Consider the following 18,675-nt stretch of genomic DNA (forward strand, 5'->3'; position numbering starts at 1 on the left):
AAGAGGTGCATCGTGTGCTCAGCATTCATACAACCCCACTCGTTAAACACATACACACACAAGGACATGCGGCAGTGCACAAACTCAACTTTTACATCAACAATAAACAGAGTACTAAATAAAATAACATTGCTGTTCCCATAAGTGAACTGCTCACACACCTTCACAGCGTGAATTCACAGGTCAGTTTCCTCTGCTGAGAGGCTCAGAAGCGCTGCGCTATTAAAATATTAATCTGCCAAAGTCAGAGCACACCTGGCTCTTAAAGGGAATATCAAGTGACACGCTGATTGGTTATTTTATGCAATATCAAAAACACACCCAAATCCAACAAACGTAGCTGATTCATATCCAGATAGATTAATATAAACACTGTATGAGGTAATGTAATGCTAGTGTGCTTGTTCGCTCATAAATTAGAACATACACATGTGAAGCTGAATGTATCTAAAATGTATTATGTGTTATGTTCATGTGTAGTTATTTATAATGGCTTTCTGCTGTCAACATTTACACTTCCCTTTTGAGACTTTTTTATTTATACAAAAGCTTCCATGATTTTTACTCACCGCACACTCCAGTCTGAGGGGTGGTCCGTCAGTGGTAAAGGACACTGCTGTGAGTGGCTCAGGGTGCTGTCCATCATTCAACTGAGCCAACAAACAGCCGTGATGTACATGCACTTCTTTCTTCTGCAGAGCACTCCGGACCGCCTGGTCCACGGCAGAGTTCTTGAAGCTGCTTTGTGGTTTATCTGCTGGCGTATGAACCACGTGGATCCTGGAACCTCTCACACCCAAACACAACAGTGTCTCCACACAGCTGTACATATCAATGGAGTCTCCATATACCACTGCGTTACCTGGGAAAAGAGAATTGTAGAAGGGTTGGAGCAGCATAGTGATTAGCACAGAAAAGTGTTATTCTTTATTTGTAGTCATTTGAATGTCAAAAAAAAAAAATCTAAATTAATTTGTATTTTATCATTTTCTCATATTAGATAACAGTTTTTATTATGTGAATTTAAAGCTATTTTAAAGAAAGTTTCAGTCAGAATTTCTAAAGCCATCATTAAACAACATGGTTTTTGCACATGGAAATCTAGACAAGCAGGAAGATTCAGAACTGGCACGGAAAATTAAAGAAGCATGTGGACTGGTGTGATAGAATAACATTACAGGACTTTACAAACAAACAAATCAGTTTGTTGTCCTGCTCACTTCACCAAAGTTACACAGTGCAGGAGTGGAAATGACATAGATGCTATTCTCCTTATTACAAGTCAATGAAAAATTAAAACAAATATATTTTAAGTTGCTTGAAGAATGAAGATATAGTAGATAAATATCTTGATTAGTGTAACAGTAATATGCATATTTCAAAAAGCTCATAATTGACTAACCTAATGTTGTCAAAACAAATCTAAAAATACCATTTAATGTTATAACTTAAATCATCATTTTACAAATAAACAACATTATAGAAAACCATCAAATCTAACAGTCTGCATTCTGTTATATTTTCATTGTGTTCTTTGTCATCTCTTCCACAGTTTATTTTACTTTACTTCACACAGCTGGATTGTTCTCCTTGTTTTTCATAAAATTTTGATTATAAATCTTGAGCAATAAACTTATAAAAATAAAAAAACAGAACAAACCTGAACTTTCATCCACTCTTCCACTAAAATTGTGTATCATGTTCAGTCATCATGACGACCACTGTACAGTGAAAAGACGTGATCTAACACTGACTGACCCGTCAAATTACCAGTTCTCAGTCGGGAACAGCAGCTGCTAAAATGCTAAAAAATCCACTAGTTGCTGAAAGATTGGACTAAAATGAGCATCTGCTTTGTCAGGACTGGCGGTGTCAGTCAGAAAGTTAGAGAAGAGTTAAAGAAGGAATTATGTTATTCCTTCAGTATTGTGCAGCTCTAGCATGTGTGGGAATACAGGCCTCACTTTCTACCTTGTAGAAGAAGGAAAGAATGCCGGAGGCATCAGGTGACTCTCCCACTTCTACAGTCAAGCTGCAGACGCAGGGGCGAAAACTCCTTCAGCACAATGATGATGTTAATGGTGATGGAAATAGGTAGATCTAAATGAGGGGTCTTTTGTAAATGGGCTCTCTGATTAGGAAACCCACCGCTACTCTCAACAACCACTGCTAATTATGCTCTACACTGAAGCCAGCACAAAACACACTGGATGCACAGTCACGCAAGTGCTTTCAAACAGTGTTCTGCTCTGGATCAAAAAATGAGTGAAATGATGAATGTTTTTCTTTTGAGTAAATACAGCTTGATTTATTTGCCTGTTTCAATGAGCTGCGCATGAGAAACAACTAATATAAAAATTCAAAGCTAAAATACAGCTCGACAGATTAAATTACATTGCTATGCTGTATGCGCATAGAGATTAAATGGCAACGATTAAGTTTACAGTTTTCCTGCAAATGCATCGCACTGCGGATGTGCATCAGCTGTGCTTCTAATACTTGCAGATGGTGCAAAAACTGCAGCTGTAAGCTCATGACAGGAACTAGGTAAAATACATTTATTCTATACCTGCCTCTGTTCACAGGTTACCAGTCAGATGAACTGTAGATTTTAATTTAAAATTGTATTACTCATTGTAAGCCTTATATGGGTCTAAGCAGGGCGGTATGTTATTGGGGTAAAAACTGACATAGTGCAATATTTAGTTGTTCTGTGATTATATAATGTGATATTACAGAATTCTACATGAATATTAGCCAGATTTCAACAGTCAAGTGAGTCAATAAGCCAATATGCACAGAAAAACAGAGTAGAACTACTCCAGTACTGTACTCTAGTACAGAAATGCTGTAATTTTTCTGCTATTTCCACTTTTACCTCTCTACATATTTTCCAAGAGTTTAATACTTTTATTCTTATATATTTTTACGTACTGCATTGTTACCAATTCCAGACCCACATTATCACTAAAGCCAGAGCGGTAGATGCTCTGCACTGTCACCGGGTTCTCCTCATCACTGAGAGAATCAAGTGATCAAGTACTTCAGTACTATATTTTCCATCATAACTTGTCAAGGTAGTTTTTTGTTAGAATGTAGGTTAGATATTTATAGTGATGTCCTCAAGCCCCTCCTTCCAATCTAGCATTATATAAATACCATCTCTATCTTTTCTACGTCAATAACAAGTCTTTGCACCCCTTCAACACTGTCTCCTCAGTCTCTTCTTATTGACTCCACTTATCAGAGAGAGGCAACTCGTTTCCTATTCCTATTATTGAGCTAAATCCACCTGAAATCCAGCCTAAACCATGTCCCACAGTCTGCTCCTAAATTAGTGTATACTAATGTCACAGTGCGAACTAGCAACTACTAACTACATTCTTGGCAGATTGATATTTGGCTATATTTGGGGTAATTTAGAAAATGGTGCCAATCTTATAGAATGTGTTAAAGCTGCATGCTTACAGGAACTTCAGCCACTGTCCATGGTGCTGAACACAAAACAGTTCCACCACTCACTCATTCAGTATAACTATTTTATCTTAATGTTGCTGGATTCAAGCTCTGGTTGCAAAGTGCAGTGATGCTCTAAGAAGAACAACCTTTTCTGTCATTTTGTATTTTCAGAGAGAGGATATTTACTTCTTCTGTAGAACTACAACAAAATAAAGAGCAGAGCATGATTTTATTCTGTTAGAAGGATGACATGGCATACTTTCCTATTCCAAAGAAAAACCTTGGGCTCTATTTTAGAGATCTGTAGGTGAGCTGCCAATTATGTTAAATTACCGTGCAGCTTGATTTTGGGCGTGTCAGTGGGAAAACAACGGTATTACTTGTGCAGCTCAAAACAAACAAAAGGCAGATACTAATTCTCTTAATTAATCATGGGTGTGTTTTGTGTGTAACATGAAATAAATCAGCATGTCACTTGTAATTCCCTTTCAAAGTCAGGTACACTCTGATTTTGATGGATTGCTATTTTACTGGGACAACGCTTCTGCGCATCCTAGCAGAGGAAACTGACCTGTGCGTTCACCCTATAAAGGATAACATCAATGTTATTTAGTATTGTTGATGTAAATGTTGGGTTTGTGCACTGCTGCGTGTCTGTGTGTGTGTGTGTGTGTTTAACAAGCGGGAGTGCATGCAGACTCCGTGCATGCAGTGCATGTACATCAACTATAAACACCTACCAAAACTCCCCACTTGTAATGGTGTCATTACATGTGCACTCATATCATAAATATGATGATTTAAACAGGATTTGAATATACTGCTGTCAGAACTGAATAAAGGAGCATCTCTATATAGGATTCATATAAAAGCACTTTGAGTATGTGTTGCTCGTAATTTTATTGGTGCATTTCTCATTTCGAGAAATTCAATTTTTAATTACAGTCATTCTAATATGCCAGTGTTTCACACTGAAACAAATAAAATAAAAAATGTTAAAATATCGACAGAACCTGCTTATTCAGAGGCGGCGTCCAAGACACGTCTCTGGACGACAGAAAATGCAAATTTCCATCCTGCCAAATTGATATCCTCTACATTTGGACGGCATAATTTGCATTCACTGATAATTGCGCTACTTCCCGGATTATTAAAGGAGCCTGTAATTAGTAAATATAATAGGCTTAATCAGACACGGATCACTGGCTCGCCCCTCTCTGCCTTCACAGAGCGAGATTCATTTTAAAGCCCTCCTGATATTAATATCATCCTGTAAATAGATGGAAGAGGCCGACCTGTGTATGACAGATGAAAGATTTCACTCTGACTAATTAGCTCCTCATTATGGCCTGGCAGTTGGAGTGGGCTGGGAGTAATGGAGCCTCGCTAAAACAGATTAGCTGTGTGTAAAAGTTGCTCATTTTACACCGATCCTGGACCAGGTTTTACAGCACAATGCCTAATAGCAGCTGTTTAACCCTTGGAAGGCCAGAGTTATTACTGCCATTGTGCTGCACTATTTAAATGTAATTATGTAATTACACAATTAATTAAATCAATTAGTTAGCTAGTTGTGTAATGAATTACATTTACAAGTAATTTACTTTCAGCATCTACAGGTTTGAGTATTTATATGTTTTGATGTCAAAAATGAAACAAGGCAGTCTTTAAAAAATATAATTTTGTTTAAATGAACTACAAAAAAAATGCAAATGCAAAACTAAAACATGCATCTGTAGTTCAAAGCCATAATTTAGATTTTTGGACAATCAAAGGTCAATTACTCTTTACCATAATGTGAGTCTGCATCATCATTATTAGTCTTGATCTGTGTTGATTATTGTTAAAGTAAGTAAATTAGTATATTAAATATGTGTACTATTCCAGATAGAAAAAAATGGGATGCTGTGTAAAAAAAATATATATATAACTAAAAACAGAATTAAATGATCTGTAGATGCCATATACCCATATTTTACTCACAATAGAATATAGAACACATATTAAACGCTGATATATTTTACTAACCCATTTTGAACTTGATGCCAGCATTGCAGCAGTGACAGTGCCATGTCTACCATTTTGCAGCATCCCTTCTTCTTTAACAGCAGTCTTTAAATTATAAGAATGTTTCGCATTCTTGTCTGATGTAGGATTCTACCTGCTCAACAGTGCTGAGTCTTTTATAGGCAGGCTTTTCATTTTATGATGTGCAAAATGTTTTTTTGTTGGTGAAAGATCTGGACTAGAGGCAAGCCAGTTCTGTGTTGTTAGGGAGCAGTGTGTGATTTAACATTGTTATGCTAAAAGATTCAAAGTCTTGTTGTATGGATGGGAACGTATATTGTAAAACAACTATACACTGATAGCTGCCCTGCTTTCTGATTTGGTAAAATGTCTGTTTTGTGTTCTAACGATAATAAAATATGGGTCTATTAGATTTGAAAATCATTGCATTCTGTTTTTATTTAAATTTATGTTGTTGTTTTTTAACATGTACACATATGCATCAAGTAAAGTCAACACAATCAGTTTTATCAGTTCACAATCAGTTTTATTAGTGCACAAGAGTGCTGGCGATAAAACGATATCGATAGTTATCAAGGAAATTATATATCGCGATAAATATGATAAGCCGGACGATAGGATTCGATAAGCCTTATTTTCTATTTCCCGTTCAAGTAGCACTGTGAACAGGTGCAGCACGCAATCAGGCAGTGCACTGAACTGCATGCTCAGCCAAGTACCACTCGCCACACTAAATACTAAATACTTTTTACTAAATACAGAAGATTATATAATCTGTGTAGCTGTATTTGAACGGAGTTAAACATTGCTGTTACTGAACTGGATGAGCTTTAAATACACTTGATATGTAATGTGAGTCTAGTCTACTGAAAGCCAGTAATGTTAGTATAAATCTGTACTGCAGTAGAAGTGAATCATTTCAGAAACCATCTCCATTACAAGTCACTTGCTTTAAAACATTTAAATGTTAGCATAATTTAAATGCAACAAAACTTAAAGGCTATTATTTTAATAAACATTAGTAGTAAATAATCTCAAAATAACAGCAAATATAAAATAGAAAAAAGTAAAACATATGTAATACATGCTTTTTATAAGGCCAAAATTTATTTGTTTTCATCGATTAAAACTTGACTAAAACTAATATTATCCAATAAACTAAAATGTAACTAAAACTATTATATATATACTATATCAGTGCACAATCAGTTTTATTAGTACACAATCAGTTTTATCAGTGCAGAATCAGTTTAATCAGTGCACACACACTTACCATCCTGCTCAATAAAGTTCTCCAGCAGCCAGTTGTAGGCCTGTGTGCAGTCGTGCTGGTCATTCAGAGTGAAGAAGTTGGAAGGAACATGGTCGGTGTATTTTCTGCATCTGGGCTTATCTGGCTCCTGGCTGGTCGAGCTCCATTTACTGATGTCTATTCCAGTAGGGCAGGGTATCTGATCAAGTAAATGCACAGACACAAATAGAAACACAATGGGACTGGATTCTGAAAGATGACACATGCTGTAAAACCAACACAACACCATGCTGTGCTTTTATGCTTGTACAGTTGAAGTGGATATGAAGGTGTAAGCTTGAAAACCAGAGCAAAATATAGATGCTGAAAAAAAAATAAAAATCTAATGACAATGTTCAAAATGTAATCTGCACCTAGAATTCTTTGAGCACAAAATACAGATAAGTTTGACCTGACATCTGTCAAGGCATATGGATGATAATTATATAGACTCTTCTTGGTTGTGGTGATTCAGAGACTTCTACATTCTTAAAATGGCTCTTCAATGGTTCTTTACATAAGGCAAAATTTCTGTATAGAACTATATCAACATAGTATCTTTGTCACGTCTTGGCCTCGTCTCGTGTCTCTGTGTGTCTTCCCCACGTGACCTGTGCTCCCCTGTGTCTCCCGTCTCAGTACTTTTCCACCTGTGTCTCATTTGTAGCTCCGCCCCTTCCCCAGGTGTTTCTAATTATAGTGTGTTTCCTGTTTCTTTAAATAGCCCTCCTCTGCCACTTTGTCTCCGTCGGTCTTTGCACCTTCCCATGTCATTTTGTCTCTCTCTGTGTTTAATAGCTTCGCTCAGTGTTTACCTTGTTTTCTTAGCCTTAGTCCCTTGTTTCACGTTTATCTTCTTGTATATATATATTCCCTGTTTATTTTCTCATTATTATCTCTAGTTGGTTTAGTTTATGTTCTTTAGTTTGTTATTGGTTATTTGTGTATCTTTGTTTCATGTTACTTGTTCCTTGTTTTCTTGTTATTTATTTATTAAATTATTATTTATTTTCACCCTACCTGCACTTGTGTCCGCTTTCCTCGCCACCCTGCCTGGGTATTTCCTGACAATCTTTCGAATGCTTAGATGTTTTTTGCTGGTTAAAAGTGTTCTTTGAGTTAGTGTAAAAATGTTACTGATAATTAAGGTTTCATATAATGCACCATAAAGGTTGCACTGCCACTTTAAAATGAAGAACAACTTTTTAGAACTATCTAAGTTTTTACAGGCAAGCCTGTAATGTGATCTCAGCATCAATCTTGGTAATGTGGCTTGGCACTTTTATCCCCTCATGTGAGAGCAGCCTCCTATGTGTTTAAATGATGAAAGACCAAAATACTGTAAACTAAAGGTCAAATTACCATTTCAACAACATATTTAACATCACTGAGAAAATCTGACAAAACCTTATATAAACCTTCAAGCGTTGAGCTTCAAAATTCACAAAAAATGTGATTCTTCGGTTTGCTATGGCTACTGCACCTGCGCACATCTCCACATATTATAAATATTAACTATATTAATAGTCTTACAGCTCTGGAAAAAAATAAGAGACCACTTAAAATGATGAGTTTCTTTGATTTTACCAAATTGAAGCCAAGCTGAACTGCTTGAATTTTTGTAACAGGAGTGGCATAACGTTATCCAAAAGCAGTGTGTAAGACTGGTGGAGGAGAACATGCCAAGATGCATGAAAACTGTGATTCAAAACCAGGGCTTTTCCACCAAATATTGATTTCTGAACTTAAATGAACTACAAAAAAATTGCAAATGCAAAACTAAAACATGCATCTGTAGTTTAAGGCCATAATTTAGATTTTTGGACTATCAAAGGTCAATTACTGTTTACCATAATGTGAGTCAGCCTCATCATTAATAATCTCGATCCATGTTGATTATTGTTGAAGTAAGTAAACTAGTATATCAAATATGTGTACTATTCCAGTTTTCTTTGTATTATTTGAGGTCTGAAAGCTCTGCATCTTTTTCGTTATTTTGGACATTTCTTATATTCTGCAAATAAATGCTCTAAATGACAATATTTTTTTTCTGGAATTATTTGGAGAAATGTTGTCTGTAGTTTATAGAATAAAACAACAATGTTCATACATAGCAAAATCAGAGAAACTGATTCAGAAACGTAAGTGCTTTTCCAGAGCTGTATATGGGCAGCTCTTGGTCACATGTACGCACATGTAACGTAACATGCCAGATATTCCTGTAGCTGTAGGGATGCAACTTGAATATTCATGCAGTTCCTGCAGATTGTGTGGTAGAAATGGAGATTTGATAGTGTGTCTAATAGCATCCTACATGTTTTATTTGGGAATAGTACTGGTAATGCAGCTGGCTATGTCTTTATCTTCAAGGTAAGCTCTTGAGAAGGCTGCAGTATGTGGAATATCATTGTCCTGTCCTGTCCACTGCTTGTAGTACCTTATTATTGTAATATAGCGTTGCCAGTGTGTCTGTATTAAAGACCAATGGTGATCTGACATCATACAAAATTGCACCCCACACTGTGACACCTTTGGGCCTTCTGGATGTGTGGATATGTTTCATGTGACAACAAACAAATCTTGGTGCTGAACATAGTGCCTCCACACACAGATTTGTTGGTCACCTCCACCAGGACAAAAGTGGGATTCAACCCTGAAGATGGTCTGCTGTCATCTGCCAAGTCACTCCATGACAGTCTTGCACAAAGTTCACAAAGTTTTGTACCTTTACCTGTATCTGTTGATTCTTTCTGCTACTATTTTTTGATGATAAGTATATATCAACATCTGACTGCTGAAAGAGAAATAACAACTGTTGAAATAAATGGCTGGCTAAATAACTAAGAATGTGCACTCATGGAGAGTAGGTAAACACGCACACAGGTAAGGGGGGTAATCATTTTCAACAGCCAACAACTACAGTAAATGATCAGGTGCTCCCTGCAAAGTGCTTGCTGACCCCCCGCTTTAAAAGGAAACTGAAGAAAAATACTCACTTTTAAGTGTAAACTACCAAACAATGTAGCTAGAAGCGGTGAAATCCTGATTACAAATGAAGTCAACATTATTATTCACCTGAATGACAACTGTGTTTAAAATCACACTGTGCACAAACAGTGCACTATTGAGCATGACAGCCGTTGTACAGTATTGTTTGACTTTTACCAATTCTCTCATTCTATATTTCTCCAGTCAGTTCATTTAACTACTGTAAACTAATGCAGTGAAGAGTGTGGAGTGGTGAATTGAATGAATAAACCATATGTAACTAACCATAGAACTTTTATATTTTTGTTATTCAACCAAATATACCGAGCCCCTGCAGAGTAAAAGCATCCCTTCAGAATGAACCTCCATTTATACTTGACTCTATCCAATGATATTCATTAAGGAAAGTCTGACACTTTCTGGTAAACTCTATACTCTGTACCATGATGTAATTGTCTTCAGTAATATCATTACTAAATAATGTTGAGATCAAATGCAAAGCAGCACAAATGGGCCCTGTCCAAAGAATAACCATATGTCAGTATCCAATATACAGTACCAAGTCAAACGTTTGCAAACAAATTCTCATTAAGATTTTTTCTTTATTTGTATTATTTACTTCATTGTAGATTAATATTAAATACTTAAACTATAAATGAACACATATGCAGTTAGGTAGTGGACAAAAAAAGTGCTTGGCTTTCACAAACACCTGATAGCAATCCAGGTGGTTTGGGATGAGTGGTTTACAGCGCAGAGTGAAGAAAGAACAGTTAACAAAGGCTCAGCACCTCCAGGAACTCCTTTAAGACAGTTGGAGAACCATTCCAGGTTCTAAAACATGAAGCTGACTGAGACAATAATGTTCAAAAACGGCAAAGCTGGCATCAAAGCAAAAGCTGCTACCTAAAAGAATCTAAAGTATGAAAGATATTTGTGGTTGTTTAATATTTTGTTGCACCCCATCATAGTTTTGACGTCTTCAATATTAATCTACATGTAGAACATTATAAAAATATAGAAAAAAACATTAAATGAGTAGATGAACTACTAAATGTATTTACATCAATAAAATAAAAAGTTCTTTATTTAGACGTGAATTTCTTTAGTAACCCTTTGAACCCCATCCTATTTTGGTGTGTTTTTTTTCTCTGTTTTTCTCAGTTCCCCCTTCACTTGTTAGAACACAGTTATGTTAGGAGTCAGCCACATGCTATTATTTTTCCTTATACGAGAAGAAACTGAGCTGCTCAAAAATGTCATAATTTAAGATGTAAATGCTCCCAGAATTTGTGAATCTTCATGGAATGGATCATGTTTTGATCAAAATTTTACACTTTTTTTTGAATGTACAGACTCAAATCGATTCACACAAGAGTTTTTCTTCAGTAATAGTTAGATTAGAGTGTATATTCATTGAAAATATAAGAATTTTGATGATAGTTCATTACATGTCTTATTACTGTGACAGAATACATGAGCAGCACCAGTCTGATTTTTGTTTCTTGATATGCCCACCTCTAGATTTTTCACACTTCAATTCAGCGTGAGGTCAGTGCTATTTCTAGAAACAATAGGGTTCCCTGTTTGTCACAATGTATGAATCACATTGGGGCATTGACGCATTTCTGAGTAATTAAGGTGTATATACAATGCTCGATTTGTACGGAATTTGCATCAATGGGGTTTTAAGGGTTAATGAAGGCACTTAACATAAAATAACTTACCACAGTATAGAAAACAACAAAGCAACATAAAACACAGAAAATCTGTTAACAAAGCTTTGTAATGATGAAGTTAAGAGGAATTCATCAATCTGGAATTTATCATTCTAGACAGTCTATGAATTTTATGAATCTAGGCTTAACATTTAAATCATTTAAAACACTGTGCAAAAAGAGTCACAGATAACAAAACAAACAACAGTAATTAACCCTATTAAATGGTTGAGTAATGTCTTAATAAATTATAAATTAACAGTAATTAAGGCATAATTAAACATGACTAAATTTGAATGCTTAGGAATACTATAATAAAAATAATAATGGATTAAGACATTCGTAAAATAATTGTGAATTGTGATGTCTTAACTAATGTCAAATAATATTTGCCAATATTTACTGTTTGATTGTTAATTAATTATTAATTAATTATTGTAAAGTGTTACCAAACATTCTTTTTAACATTTGAAATTAAGAACATTCTTAGGGACTCAGTGATCTTATGTGATTTGTGCTTATGTTTTTTTTTTCTTTTTCACAAAGCTTTTATGGATCTTTCCTCTAATCCCTTGTTATTATGCTGTAATCTCTGTGTCGCTCACCTGGTATTGTTGTCCAGTACACAGAACAAGATGGTCATATGGAACGACCCTGCCCTCGCTGACCTGCACATGTTTGGCAGTTCGGTCAATGGCCGTCATCTTGCCAGTGACCACGCTGACCCAGGAGCTCAGAGAGAGCAAAGCATAATCCCGCTCACTGTAGCAGTGACTGAGGAGAAACACACACAGATACCTGAGCGTCACTCTCTCTCACACACACACACACACACACACACTGAAGGAGACACACCCCACACAAACACCAGGACTGAAAATCTACAGCCACACAGATAAAGGTGAAGCACCTTGAGACCTCTATAACCTGAAACCCTGGAAAAACAGCACATACGGAAACATTGTGTAAGGAAGCTTAGCATTTAAGGCTGAACAGCAAGCTCATTGTTGGGATTTGTAATTTAATAACGTAACATACAGTCCTGCTAGCAAGGTCTGTTCTCTAGAATAAGGTTGGGTTTCTGTAGCTTCTGTTGTTGCATTGGCAAGGTCAAGAGTTTCCTTTAAAATTACAACACTAATGAACTGATTCTTCTTTAGTTTACTTCTTTTAAAAATATAGAAAAAGAAAATCTTACGAATTTTCATTATTTCTTTTCTACCTTCTTCCTCTTAATAACTGAGTGCTGTTCATAGAGAAATATGTCAATAAATTCTTTCTTTTTATGTTACAGAGTGAATGATACACTTCATAGCATTATACCTCAGAATCATACCTCCATCATGGCTAATCTGAATCTCCATGAGTGAAAATCACTCTTAATATTTACAGAATTATCTAGGTATCCAAATTTCCGAGTTCATGCTTATTATTTTTCAGTGTTTGTTCTTCAGTGTTTAAGTGAAATAATAAGCCTTAGGACAAAACAAACATACTAACACTATAATGTAATGTGTTTTTTTTTTGTTATTATATAATATTCTGATGGACAGTATTGTATCCTTCAGCCTTATCAAGTCTAATGAGTATGATTTTATATTTTTGTATGTTTTTTACTACACTACTCTTCAATACTAAAGAATGCATAACACAAAACATCATACAAGCAAGCCATTAATATTCTTCTTCCCAGAATTAATGGTAACAACCTAGATACTCTGCATAAGCAAGAAGCCCCCCAAAATACACTCATCCTAAAATAAAAAAATGCAAAAATAGTTGCACACAGAAGGAAGTATCAGATTGCTATTCTATTCAGAATAGCAAATCTTTGTCATATTTATTGAGCTACACATTCAGAAGTAGCGTGTAATGCCTATGTAACGCATAGTTGTAGAGGTTCCTAATGATTTCTTGCAATACTCCATCCCATACAGCGAAAATATCCCTGCAAATTTTACATTAGGGGAGAAAAGTGTCAGTAGTGTGTTCAATACTACCCCACACATTTTCAGTGTGGGTCCATGGCATAGTATTTGTGTCTTTAAGGCTAGCTCTTCAGATGGCAGCAGTATGTGGACCAGCATTGTACTGTTGGAATGTCTTACTGCACTGTGAACTCAGACTAAGGTAGAGAGACTTGTTGCAGCACCTCGTCAAATATCAAATTGCATCTTTAAAGGAGGCTGAGTGGAAAAACCATCGAATGAAGTTGTCCCTAAGACCATGTGACCAGACCTCCTGGACATGCAGTTCAGTGCTGACCGCAGTGCCAGCACATATAGATTCATTGGTCATCTCCACCAAGACAAAGCGGGACATCAGAAAAGATGACCCACTGCCATTCTGAGTCACTCAATGACAGTCATTCGTTCATCTCACTTTAAAACAAATTAGGAGAAGAAAGTTTTTCTAGTCTCCAACTAATAAAAAACAAATCTAACTAAAAAAATAAGGTTATATAATAACTGAGTAGTGTAGTGGAGTTAACAGGGTTAACATTCTTACACTGAAAAATACACTTTTTAAGATGTTTTAGTAAAATTAGTCATTCCATCACAGTTAGTCAAGACATGCTTTATGAGGCAAATCAAATTTGAGTTCCATAATGAGTAGCAAAAGCCCACCTTGTAGTCAGAAAGGTTGTGCTGTCAGTTCCCTGGCAGTCTGGGAGACCATGAGTGGAGATGAGAGTCAGGTTGTTGAACTGAAGATGGGGGCTATAGAGAGGAAACAGTGTAAGGACATTATATTATTCTTAGAAGAACATTCCATTATAATACTTCAGGTTCTATTTTGTTGTTGTTGTTGCTTTAACAGAAGTGTTCTCTCTTGGGCTTGAAGGCATTTTAGCGTTTCATGGTCAGTACAGATCTCAAGAGCTCAGTGCTCTCTTACAGATTCCTATAAAAAATCCTATCTGGCAAGAAGAAAAAAACTGAAGCTGCGGTGAGCTTTGTTAATCATAATGCCTTCATAAAGATACCTCCTAAATGAAGATTCATTTGTAAAGTGGATTTTGCCCATTTCCAGTAATGAAGGCTTTGTGTGTGTGTTCCCTATTTTTCTTTCTGCTGTGAAGAATGGAATGCCACTGAAAGCAGGGACACGAGAGAGCGGGACGACAGTGAGTATAACCGCACGCCATTAGAGGCGGAACAAAAGGCCGCGGGCCATGCAGGGTTATTCTGCGAGCGCTGGAGGGGCAGATGCAGTCCGACGCTGACATCCCTCTATTTCCCCTCTCTCTGCATTGGCATACATTAAAAGGCCTTTCTTCTTCAAGCATCATAGGAAAAGCCCTTTCTTTGTTTTGTCTTTTTTTTTTTTTTTCCTAGCCTCTACTGGGTGTAGTCGCCCTCCCCACCTCCAAGCTTCATCCCCCGCCTCGACCCTCCCCTGGGTCTGCGTTTACCCTCAGGAGTGTAAAAAGGTCCCTTGTCATGTAAATGAATCTGCTCTGTATGCGAGAAAGACATTATCTGAGCGTATAAAGCTGAAGTGTGTGGAGTGAGGGAGAAGCGCTGGGTATCGTCTGCATCGATCGGAGGCAAAAAGGGGTGGACACACACACACACTGCTCTGGATTATGGCTCTCTAAGTGATTAAGACAGACAGGGCACCAGCAGCATTGGTGCTATTTGATGGATTGGGGCAACGATCATCAAAGCGTACAGTTTTAGCATCTGGCAATGTACCTGTAGATGCACTGGCACACATGTCACTGAGGACAATGCCATCAATAAGTCTGTTCAGTGGGATGCTTTGAAGTGTGTTAATAGCAAATTTAAATGTGATTTTAAGCACATAGACTCTTTAGATTTTACACAGGCTCACTGAAACTGTAGTGGCTGGCTTCTATATGCTTTAAAAAAAGTAATAAAATGAATAAGAGTTTCCGTAAATCAAAGATAATATCAATATATTAAAGTATTACAACATTTTGTTCTGCAATACTGTATCAGTTTTTAAAAATGAAAGATTTTTATTATTAATTTATGTTATTATAATTATTAATGGTGTCAGACAGTGGTTTATTTTGTGTTGTTATGACTGCATAAAAAAATAATCTTCTCTTTTACTCATATTGTATAAATATGATGTGATACTATGACAGTCTTCCTAAAATTTCATTTAAACAATCACAATATATCACCTCGCTTACAGTATTACCATATTTTGAAATATACTGAATTGTAAGCCCTGTATCCTGATATGTACTGTATTATAAAGGTTTTGCCATGGTTGTGTACTGAAATCATAAACAGCTTACTGCTGTCCTTGGAATGAGCTAAATTAAGTGATAAAGGATTAAAGGGATAAATCTGACAGGTCTGTATTCATTTCTATGCTTCAACCCTCACTCATATTCCCACAACTTTACAGTAAAGCCAGGAAAAGGCACTGTACAGGCATCACATACTGACTATTGTTGTTCAAGGAGCACCTAAATACTCATTCTTTCAAACCTCAAAAACAGTAATATCACATGACTATCAGATAAAAAAGCTAATTTCTCCAAAACAGCAACTGTACATGTGAGGGAAGGAAAACTTTCTTAACTTTCAGTATAACTGATCTGAGGATTAGTCTTTTTGCCTGATTTTCTATCACACAATTTAATAAATTAACAAATTGAAAAATGACTGCTTTATATAATGTTTTTTTTAATGATAAATGTAATGTAATTTAGGCTACAATGTACAATATGGCTTAAAACAGACAACATTTTAAATGCAAACAAGAGAACTGAATACCGTTGAACAAATAGCATAGAGTATTATTTTGAAAGGCTCTTTTTTTCGGGACAGATCTATACTTCTGTTTCTTACATTACTTTTAATTATAACCATATCTTAATCAGGTTTCTCATTAGTTTAGTGAACACCAAGTCGTGGGAATAACTGATAACTGAGTAAAAAGAGTGCAGTTCTGAAAGACTCATTTACATTGTTGTATTGTGCTTCTGTTTTCATACTGAAAGAAAGTAGGCAGCATCTTGTGGTTTGTGGCTTTGCCATGTTAATCTGGGCCTGGCTGTGAGAGCGGAGGAGTGAAGCATTGCAGCCATCTCTCCGCTCTTCAGCACATTACCACCCCGCGGCTTTCTGCCCTTATCAGCGCCACACAGGCCTCCATTGTGGCCGGGTTTTGACCACCAGCACTCAGAGGCCAAGCAGAGGGACCAATGCATCTTTATCTGTCCCCCACTGCCACTGCTCCTGACCCTGTCCTGCTGACGGATGGAGAGGAGGGGTGGAGGGTGGTCTGCGGGGGTCAGCTCTTTGGGTTTTACGAGATAAGAGCGTCCCGCTGCCGTCCGGCCGCACCCCTCGCTTACTACACTGACTCACCATCAGTTTAGTGGACACTAACTGCCTCATTAGTCAACTCATTAGTGACAGCAAACACGAATCGCAGCAGAGGAGCCTGACAGGAGCACAGTGGAGCGGCTAATTAAAGGGCCAGTCAACGGCCCAAGAGCTGCCAGCCCCGGGCAGCTGCATGCCCACTGAGCCTGCCAATGCCGCAGGAGTAACCTCCACACACAGGCACACACACACACACACACTAAAACACACACAGAGAATTTTATTACTTTTTTCTGTGGGGTGTTTCCAAATCTTTCTTTCTCACCATAGATACATGCATTTATGCTACAGTGCCATTCAATCAAACTGCATCATAGTAGTACTGATTAGCCTGGACAATAGGTTTAACATTTTTCCCTGTATTTAGTACAGAAAACCTTTTCAATCTTTTACTGAATTCTGTCACTAAATACTACACAAATAATGCAAATTAGTAAGTCAAGAATATTTTTAACTCGGCTCTGATTTTAAAATCCCAATTCAAAAAAAGTAGGGGTGCTGTGTAAAATGTTAGTAAATTTAAATTAAACAATGCAATGATTTGCATAGACCCATATTGTTTTTACAAGTTCATGAAAAAGATTCACAAATTTAGAACTTGATGGCAGCTACATATCTCAAAAAGTTAGGAGAGTGGCAACAAAAGGCTAAAAAAAGTATTGGTACCAAAAAAACACAGCTGGAGAAGAAACTTGCAACTAAAAAGAGTATTTTAAACAGGCCGAGTGTCACATAAGACACATAAAAAAATTCAGATATCTGCAGGGCTAAGGGCTTTTTCACACCTGTAGTCCGTTTCTATGCTCCAGATCAGTTGACGAGTTTGTTTAGTTGGAGCGTTTTCTATCTCTGTATGGTTTGGTTTCACACAGGCATAAACCTTAACTCACTAAAACGCGCACTAATAAACCACGCAAGCACATTCTATCCTCTGATTGGTCAGAGCTGTCTGGCGCATGAGTACGAAAGTAAATATAGCGAGAAGATTCTGTGTTCCAGCACGTATATCTTATATCTGAGTGGACCCGAGTGCGATTACTGTTTTCACACCTGCTCAATCGAACTGCTCTAAGGGTACCAACGACCCAGAGTCTATTTTAACTGGACCAAACAGTGCTGGTGTGAAAATGGCCTAAAAATCTGGAGAAACCCTTTTGTGCAAGGGACAAGGCTTACAGTCAATAATAGATGCTGGTGATCTTCAGGTCCTCAGGTATTTAAACACATTAAAAACAAGCATGATTCTGTACTGGAAATCACTGCTTTCAGAATTACTTTCAGAATTAAACGTCTGTGAACCCAGTTTGAGGTGCAATTCACAAATTCAAGTTAAAGCTGTATCATGCAAAGAAGAAGACATATGTGAATACCATCCAAAAATGCCACACTCTTCTTTTTTTCCAATGGTTTTGTGGTCAGATAAATTGAAATTCTGGTTTCAAGGGGTTGAGGGCCATTTAGCTAATTTTCATCAGCACACAGTTCAAAGCCTGCTTCTCTGCTGGTATTTGTCCCTATGGCGTGGGCAGCTCGCTCAACTGGAAATGCACAATCAATGCCAAGCAGTATAAAGTTTAAGGTTTAAGGTTAAAGGTTTTTGAACAAGGTTCAGTCAATGTTCCCATCCAGATCTATTTCTGGTAAGGTCTTCCATATTTCAGCAAGACAATGCCAAACCACATACTGCAGCCAACTGGCCTGCCTCAAGTCTAGACAGAAAACATTTGGTGTGTCATGAAACCAAAAATCTTGCAAAGAAGATGCAGGACTGTTAAGCAGCTTGAATCCTGCAGGCAAGAACGGATCAATATTCCTCTTA

General features: G+C 36.9%; 1 protein-coding gene across 3 annotated transcripts in view; it reads right to left on the reverse strand.

The window, feature by feature from the left end:
- cfap61 (cilia and flagella associated protein 61) overlaps window positions 1–18,675 on the reverse strand; it is a 148,706-nt gene that overhangs the window by 6,725 nt on the left and 123,306 nt on the right. For all 3 annotated transcript variants that reach the window (XM_007255444.3, XM_007255445.4, XM_022684655.2), the window contains exons 18-21: window positions 14,112–14,204; window positions 12,090–12,258; window positions 6,761–6,938; window positions 570–862 (exon numbers count right to left, since the gene is read on the reverse strand). In XM_007255444.3, coding sequence (XP_007255506.3) covers window positions 570–862; window positions 6,761–6,938; window positions 12,090–12,258; window positions 14,112–14,204 — 733 coding nt within the window. The remainder of the gene's footprint in view (window positions 1–569; window positions 863–6,760; window positions 6,939–12,089; window positions 12,259–14,111; window positions 14,205–18,675) is intronic.

This window comes from Astyanax mexicanus, chromosome 1 (genome assembly GCF_023375975.1).
Source record: "Astyanax mexicanus isolate ESR-SI-001 chromosome 1, AstMex3_surface, whole genome shotgun sequence".
Classification (NCBI taxonomy): Eukaryota; Metazoa; Chordata; class Actinopteri; order Characiformes; family Acestrorhamphidae; genus Astyanax; species Astyanax mexicanus.